At 36.8% G+C, this 8,664-nt stretch overlaps 1 protein-coding gene across 3 annotated transcripts; it reads right to left on the reverse strand.

Moving 5' to 3' along the window:
• Positions 1-3,446: 3,446 nt before the first annotated feature.
• LOC113298278 lies at positions 3,447-7,228 on the reverse strand. 3 transcript variants are annotated; one of them, XR_003334128.1, is made up of 6 exons: positions 7,092-7,228; positions 6,877-6,926; positions 6,535-6,651; positions 5,752-5,957; positions 3,909-5,565; positions 3,447-3,803 (listed from the first exon to the last, which is right to left on the reverse strand). XR_003334128.1 is itself a non-coding variant. In XM_026546979.1 (5 exons), exons 4-5 carry the CDS (start codon positions 6,040-6,042, stop codon positions 5,215-5,217), a joined length of 642 nt encoding a protein of 213 aa, XP_026402764.1. In that variant the 5' UTR covers positions 6,043-6,280; positions 6,535-6,651; positions 6,877-6,926; positions 7,092-7,228; the 3' UTR covers positions 4,085-5,214. The 3 variants fall into 3 exon arrangements, 2 of the variants coding, with proteins under 2 accessions (XP_026402764.1, XP_026402763.1); XM_026546979.1 differs by lacking the exon at positions 3,447-3,803 and having other exon boundaries at positions 4,085-5,565; positions 5,752-6,280; XM_026546978.1 differs by lacking the exon at positions 3,447-3,803 and having other exon boundaries at positions 4,085-5,565; positions 5,752-6,651; positions 7,048-7,218.
• Between the last annotated feature and the right edge of the window lie 1,436 nt (positions 7,229-8,664).

The following is an 8,664-nucleotide window of genomic DNA, read 5'->3' on the forward strand; positions in this document are numbered from 1 at the left end:
CAATCCATAGTATGACCCTGGGGTCAACACACTTTTGTGTGAGGGAGAGGACATAGAAATGACTAGTATGATTTCAACACTTGCACGATCAGTCTGTTTGGATCGTGAGGTTGGGATGTTTATTTACCAAGATCTATCTGTGTTTTCATGTTTTATTGAGTTTTCATTCATGTGGGGGATTGTTGGAAAACGATTAATAAAAAAATAATTTTTTAAAGTTTTAATAAAAAATTATAATTTATTGTTTTATTTTGTGAATGAAAACTTTTTAGCCCCACATCGTGGAGTTTCCAATTTTTAATAGTTTTAAGAAACTATATAAACCTTTTAGTCCCACATCGGGGAGTTTTTCTTCTTAAGTTGTATTCGTCAATTATATAAAGAAATTCACTACTTTTGTAAAATCTATGGGAAAAGGGTTGCTCTATATTTTAGAGGGACCCCTAAGGGAAAATATTTTATAGCGGTTTTTAAGCATTCGCGATTTTCCTTAACGGTTTTTTCGGAGTTGCCAAGCTCAAGTTGAGCATCTACTATATATGCTAGTAGTAGGTGTATTAGAGTGTTTTATCCTGGAGATATCCGTCCTGTGAGGGCTATAGCATCACTCTTGAGTGTAGCCGGGCGCTAATGTCTTAAGGACAGCGTGTTGAACACGTGACTCACTCTATTTTCCAAAGTTTTGCCTTGTTGCTGTTGCGGAGATACGGGGAGCTTGTTCGTTTCGTCAAAGCAATCACTTCCATTATAAAGGAGCTAAGTATCAATAACTTTTGCTTATTTGATTTTTCTTTGTTTTTTATTATTGCACCCAACATATTCTAATCCACGGTCGGGGCCTTGATTTTACCCGACCAACAAAAAGGCGCGCCGCAGGCCCAAATTAATCTGCATACTCAACTCCTAGACGACCCGATTAATTAAACATGCTATTATGACCCGATTAACTAACACAATATTCTCGGACACGACCAACTAAATTTTATAGGTGGATACTAACCGTCCGACCAAACAACCGATAAAAATCGAAAAAGGTTGAGCCCCGGCCGTAGGCCGGGGTGATACCTTGTCTATATTATAAAAAGAAGTGATGTGTGTGTAGCCTCACAAATCCGACCATCGATTCCGTCATCCCACGACGCGGATCGATTCGTTATATGTTCTATATAGGCGTCCATCCGATCGGTGGGTTTCCTGATTTTGCTAAAATACCATAAGAGCATCTCCAACAGTGGGTACTACTAATCCTACGTGGAGTTTTTATTTAGATACTTATTTGTGGAGTTGTACATATGTAGCAAAAAGAATAGTGATTTTCTCATGAACCATCTCCAGTAGTGTGGAGTGTTAGTTTTAGGATTTATTTTTTTGGATAAAAATAAATATGATTCCTTTTTTTCTATTGGTTTAGAAAAATTTATTTAATAATAATAATTAAAAAAATAATCAAAAAGATGACATGGAGGTCATTCCCAAGGTCTAAATAAGACTTTCTCTAAGACCTTCATATTTATTTTGGCACCCTTCCTACTTTATAGGACCTACTGTTGGAGATGGATTTAGTCTAAATGAGGGTGTAAAATCCGATGTGTCAAAAAGAAAAAAAACTCTGACCCTCTGTTGGAGATGCTCTAAGATACGTGTATATTTTTGGATACCAATTATTGGTATTTATTTGATTTTGCTAAACTACCATAAGATCCGTTTAGTTGCTTTATTTTTGGATTTCCAAGCACACCGTTACCAACTAGACATAGACCAACGAAAAAATGTTTAATGTTCACGTCCGTCCGATCCCTTGGGTTTCCTATATTTTGGACGGACTCGATTATGCCATGGCCCGGTATTAAACTTCTAGACATAGACCACTAAACCTTATGGCGACTAACCTTACGACCTCAACTTAGACACGGTTTTAATCTTAGCTCTCCCCGACAAATTAAAAGAAAATACCTAACCTTTAAATTATATCTTTCACATAATTAAAATTAGAAGTGTTTGTTTTTTTTTTCCTTTTTGAAGCAAGATTAATTAGTGTTTTCTTACTCCACAACTTTTTTTCTCCCTCTACATGAAACTTTCACCCGATTCACCGTAACGATACGGCTCAAGGGTCTGTGTGGATTCACCATAACGGCACGACTCAAGTCAAGGGTCTGTATGGATTGCGTTCCCTCTTCTTTTGTATTTGCAAATTTATGGGATCATGGTCGGGCTTATGATCGCGGTTAATTTGACCCAGCTAATTTGGTCCGACCAATAAAATAACTGGAATTTGTGTAAGGGACCACGGCCGGGGATGTAAGCCCCGACTAATTAGATCCGACCAACAAAACATCGAGGCTGTAAGTCCCAGTTAACTTATATGATCAACCAAATCATAATTAATTTAATATTAATGTTAGACTGTGTTTGTCCCTAAATTTTTCAAACCACGGTCGGGGCCATAGGCCCCGGCTACTAAGGTATGACACGACTATCTAAATACATAGGTCATCCTTAATCGCGAGTCCACAGGCCTAATCCCTGACTAATATGACCCGACTAACTAATTAAATATAATACCCAGCAATTGCAAACCGACTAAAATTTTGTGAGAGGATACCGACTAGCCAACAAATGAAAATTTATAAAGGTTGAGCCCCGACCATGCCGGGGTGATACCTAGTATATATAATAGGCGCAGGTTGACGCACCGTTAACTAAAAGAAGGCGTGGGTTGACGCACCGTTAATTAAAAGAAGGCGTAGGTTGACGCACTGTTAACTAGTCAGCCGTGTTTTCTCCTCTTTGTTGGGTCAAGTAGAACGAGATAATAATCGGCCCTGATAATAATTCTGAAAAGTAATAGAAAAACTAGAAAATTAGTGGCCCACCATTTTCACCACCCCAGAACTATCGAGATATCTCTATAGTAATACTTCCTGCCGCTGTTGTTATCATTGTTGTAGGGGTGTAAATAATATCCGAAAATACTCGGCCTGCCTATACCCGCCTGAGCCTGCCTGTACCCGAAGTAGCCTTAAGCCTATTAAGGTCAGTCGCGGGCCGCCTGGCCTGATCTGGATTTATTTATTGGGCGGGCTCGGGCTTTGCAATTAAGTAAGATGCCCGGCGTGATACCTGACCTGGTGTCCGGCCTGAAAGCCTTCTTTATGCCATCAATCATTTAGTATCCCCTTAAAAAGACCTAAACGTTACCATTTATAATTGTCAATTGTGTATCTAGAAAAATAAAATATATAGTTGTTTTTACTTATAATTAACCTTTTCAAAACATTAATGTTGATATATTTTCTTATTTAAAAAGTTCATTGTACTCTAAATTAATTATTTATTATAGGCTAAAATAAGAAATTTGTCATTGTAATCTATATTATAAAAAGAAGTGATGTTTGTGTAGACTGATATATCCGATCATGGATTTCGTCATCACAAGGCCCGGATCGAGAGTTGGGGGAGGGATATTTTTGTGCGTAGGATCCCCTGGGTTCCTGATTTGGTTATGATTCACCTAATGAAGTTCTTCGAATCAACGACACCCATACCTCGCCCTTGTTAGAGCAACATTTGTTCGTTGTGGATTGCCAAGGAAACCCACTAATCCTGATGCATTGGACCTCACAGTAGAGACAATTATGACATCCTCTTCACCACCTTGAAATCCATCAACCGATCGAACGATAACCAAGAAGTCACTGTTTGCCCCGTATTTGTCTCCAAGTTTCTCATTGAGTGCCGCGACTTGAGCCTTATATGGGGATATCATTCCAACCTCAACTTCTGTGCTTTTTTAATTGATGCTACAGAATCAATTTAATTAGATTACAGACACATGAGCGGAAATACCAATTACTTAAAATGAAGCAAGAAGAACTAATGGAAGAACATGAAAGATTAAAAAATACCTCTGAAAAGATTTTCAACTATCTCAGAAATTATTGCAACTTCCAACATATTTCTCCGGCTAAGGTTGTTATTGCATTCCTCTACTCCGTAAGATACGTTTATAAACGCATAAGAGCCAAACATATTTCCTTCTAGCAAATGTCTTTTATAACTTATTTCTTTGACATTAGAAGCATCCGAAATCTGGTTATTGTAGAATTCAGAATTTGGAAATGAGCTTATGAGAGGATGCATTCTGTACTGGACACTTAAAAGGTGCCTCTTGCGACCCAGTGATACCAATCCCCCAAAGAGACTTCTTCCAAACTCAACATCCTTATAAATCTATAAATGATAAAACAAAATAAAATCAAACCACTAAATAATTAAAAGTATTCACTTCAATGTCAACCAACACAAATCAAAATTTATGAAACGGAAACTGAAGCTTGCTTTGAACCATCGCCAGCAATTGGTGTTCATCACCTATTAAAATAGCATGTTGGATATCAGCGAGTTGCAGAGGAATTGATGTTTCACATTCTTTAAGTTGGGCAGCTTCGTCGATAACCAGTACTTTCAAATCTTTAATTCCATTTAACTTCGCTGAGCTAGAAGCAGTGCAGAAAGTAAGTAAAGCATTCTGCAGACAAAACCTTTGGATTGTATGCTTATCTGAAAATTTTGGAACAGGGAACTCTTCAAGGGATCTCAGAATCTAAAGGAACACTTTTATGTCCTTACGTAATGACAATGTAGAAGAGACCCTGAAAGTGCGGTCACCAGTTCTAGACTTTGAGAACACTTTTTTCAGCTCTCCACCAGTTGATAATATATTTTTAATACCTCGAAGCCAAATAAGGGTTCTATCCATATCTTTTACCACTTCTTCTGAAAGCTGAGACGTCGGCATATGGGTGCAGGTACAATATATACAAAACTTCACTGCGTTACGAATTTCATAGAATCGTTTTCGAAAAAATTCGCCAAATTGCAATTTCTCATTCTGACAAACATGTTCCTTCTCCAGGGTCCGTTTTTCTGTCAGCCCTTCACCTGTCTGGTTGCTTTCCTGTAGCCCAACTTCATCCTCCTGTCCCTGCTGGCATTTTTCTTTATCCTCCTGGTTCTTTTCCTCTGTTCTCAAGTAATCTAGGTACATTTTATATGGGTCTTCAAACAATGATATCATTGCCTGCAACTGACTACACCACCCAGCACACGGGTAGAAGCATTTTGCCAAAAGATCACTTCGATAATCAAGAAAAACTTCATGAAGGTCCTCGTGAACACCAATTTTTATCCGATCAGCATTCCCAAGTAAAACTATATCTCCCAACCCATAACTACGATGCTTTCGTTTTTGTCTATAACAATCTTCACAAGTCGTGAAGTTACTTCTACAACTGCAGTGTTAGTTGGGGCACACGTAAGAGTATTACACTTCATCTTTAGCAGTGCCCAAAGAAGTGTTGCAACCGTTTTTGTTTTACTTGTCCCAGGAGGACCCCATACAAGTTTGACAGAACTGTTGTGATCACATGTACTCAACAATACCGAGTCTAGCATTGCTTCGTGCTGTGACACATTCAGATTGAAAGAAAGGAAATCTGCATATAAATCTTTTCCAAGGACACATTTCGCATCCTGAGAACAGACGGGACACTCACTCCCAACCTATCAAAACACAGATTGAACAGAACAGGTGATTAAGATTAAAATTTTACCAAATAAGAAGTTGATGCCTCACTTGTAGACCTACCAATACGAAACTAAATATTAGGATACGCGTTCAACTGCACTAAATATACTTGGACATTTATAAAGATTTATTAGCATAATAACTGTAAGGGTTGTAATTACCAGGGGAGCAGCATCCAATACTTCCTCAACGATGCTCAAATTTCCACCATTAAGTGCTCTCAATATGCGACAATTTGTTGCGACATTGACTAGAAAAACCGCAAAAAGATGCTCAAACTTCTTTTGTGAACCTTCATCAAACTCGAGAGGTTTGGAGGCTAGAATCTTCACCATGTACGATTTTCCTTCATCCTCTACTTCTTGGACTAAAGCAGGAATATAAGATAAGCGGGTTAAGTCCTCAACGCGTGTAGATTTTACATCTGAGAATGCAATTACATCCCCACCCATAGGAATGTATACCTCCTTCTCGGGCTTAATTTTTTTTCTCAACAATCATCGTATAAATTAATTCATTGTACATGAAAAAGTCATTATGTTCGGTAAGATATTTTATTGCACATGTAGGCGACTGAGTTAGATTATTCAATTTTGAAAACAACTCAGCGCGTGTTTCCTCAAGTAGAGGATATCGAAATGAGTTGAAGTATTGCTCCGCTGAAGTGAACGTTTCTGGGATTGTCTTCGCCTTAAAATTAAACATCTATATCAGGCTCAAGAATAGTGTATTATCTCCACCACTCTAACCCTACTTCGTTTGCAATGATACAACTGAACAACTAACTATAGCTTAGCATGTTAATAAGAGTTTGAAATGTAAGAATTAATTGAGTAATTGAAAGAAATTGATACATGCAACAAAGAAGAGTAGCTCCAGATTATTCCCCCAATTCACAAATACTTAGTAAAGAATTAAGGACCCGAGATTTTATCAACATATACCTTATCTTTGTAAAGGTGTTGATTGAAGATATCTTTGAGAGTCCATGAAAACAATTTATCTATCATTTTTACTTCACAGAAACTCAACTCCTCCTTGGTTGGGACTCAACTTTGTCTCTGCATTAAAGACAGACAAACAAACAAAAAAGAAGACAAAATGAAAACAAGGAATAACTTTGTCTCTGCATTTCGATAAGAATCACAGGGAATAAAGAAAGAAAATCTACATATTTTTGGCATTAACTCACATATTGCAAATAAAAGGGGAAACGAAATCAAAGAGGCAAATATCACTTTCAAAACAAAAAAAAAAGGAGGCAAAAGTGAAACAACTCTACTGACCAATGAAATCTGCAAAAAGGGGGCTCTTAGCCTCTTTGGGTCTTCCTTTTCTGGTAAAACATCAGAGATTAAACATTAGACAGTTATTGCAACAGCCACACAATGGAAACGAAACCCTAAAAAAACGACTTAATGTGCTAAAGAAAGTCTGTATGTTTAATGGAGTAGTACAGTTGATGATTTATACTGCTAAATGGATTTTTCTCTCTTACTACCAGTGATGAGCGAGTGATCAGGTGATGAGAGATGTTCTTCGAGGTTTGGTTTTGATTTTTCTTCTGCGTCAACCCTCTCTCTAAGCAGAAGTAAGAGAAACTTCAAAGACTAAGAAATGAAAATGCCTCGAGAGTTTTTACTTGTTTGTTTTGCCAAAAGATTTTCTTGAATAAAAATCTGCGCCCAAAAAGGAAGATACACATACACTCTCACTTCCGAAAAAGGTGTTATTTCAAACCGAACTTGGGGTTGGTGTTAAAAAGTGCATTACAATAATTCGGGCACTGTTAGTCTGTTGTGCTATGGCTAACCACCAGGGCAGATCATGAAGCCGAATCAAAACCGAAACCAATATTATTGGTTTCTAAAAATCTACATCAAACCAATCCATTAACCATTGGTTTGGTTTTTAAATGGTTCCAGTCGGTTTCGGTTTGTCCCAGTAGTTTTTGATTAACAAATAATTATGTCAAATCAAAAAAAAAAAAATTACACAAATTTACAGATAAAAAAATCATAGCTGCCGATAGTGTTGGTTTACACAAATATACAGACAAAACAAAAAAAAAAGAGAATCAATAATAATTAAAGCTTACTCTAAATCTAGAGATCAAAAGAAGATATATAATATATATTAATTTCGTTATTGACAAACAACGAAGAAAGAAGAAGGGAAGAAAAAAGTCGAGTAGCAATAGCGGCTGTTGTAGTTGGGGGTAGAGAAGGGAGTCGACTGAGAGAAGGAGAAAGAGAAAGAGGGAGAGTATCATAATGAAATATTAGATTTATGATTTCTATTTATCCTCTAAATCAATGGGTAGAATCTAATACTTGTAAATCAACGGTATAAACTAAGTTTAAAAATTAATCGGTTTTCTAATGGTTTTTGGTTCGGTTTTAAAGGTCAAACCAACACTATCGGTTTTCCATTTTCTACACCATAACCAACCCATTATTAAATGGTTCGTTTTGGTTTCTTCCTAATTGGTCTGGTTCGATCCGGTTCCAGCGAAAAACCGAAACCAGGTTTACTAACCACCATTGCCTAGACAAGAAGAGACAAGTGGTGAATATGTGTGTAAATGAAGCAAGCTAGGCAGCTCTTCTCACGCAAGCTAGACATTTGGATACGATGTAATACTTGGCCTCCAACAGTGACACTTGTATCTACGATTATAGATTCTTGGTTCATTTGTAAATTACACGAAGAAGTTTGCAATAAATCTTTTTCTTTTTTTTTTTTTTTTTTTTTTTTGAGAGGCTCCCCCTTTAATGACCAATTTTCATTTTTGACTCAAGAAGGTAAATAAATTAAGAAAAATCATAACCACCACCAAGAGAGTGATAGTATGGAACAAAAATACAAACATCTCATTTATGGTAGAGTTTTATAAGAAAAAATTACAGTTATCATATGATACCTTCCCAATTATTCAAAACTGTATTCAAAGAGATACCATTAAAAATATCTTTACTTCCACACCAATCAAACACAAAGACCTTTACACTGTCAATTTCTATGTTTCAAAGTTAACTTCTCATTGCTTTCTGATTCCATCCTAACTAGTCTCA

Source organism: Papaver somniferum, chromosome 7 (genome assembly GCF_003573695.1).
Source record: "Papaver somniferum cultivar HN1 chromosome 7, ASM357369v1, whole genome shotgun sequence".
Taxonomy (NCBI): domain Eukaryota; kingdom Viridiplantae; phylum Streptophyta; class Magnoliopsida; order Ranunculales; family Papaveraceae; genus Papaver; species Papaver somniferum.

Coding starts and splice junctions, on each gene's coding strand:
- LOC113298278 (XM_026546979.1), bottom strand. CDS start 6,042: ATGGGTGGGGATGTAATTGCATTCTCAGATGTAAAATCTACACGCGTT. Junction 5,566..5,751: donor TATTGGATGCTGCTCCCCTG/GTAATTACAACC, acceptor GTGTTTTGATAG/GTTGGGAGTGAGTGTCCCGT.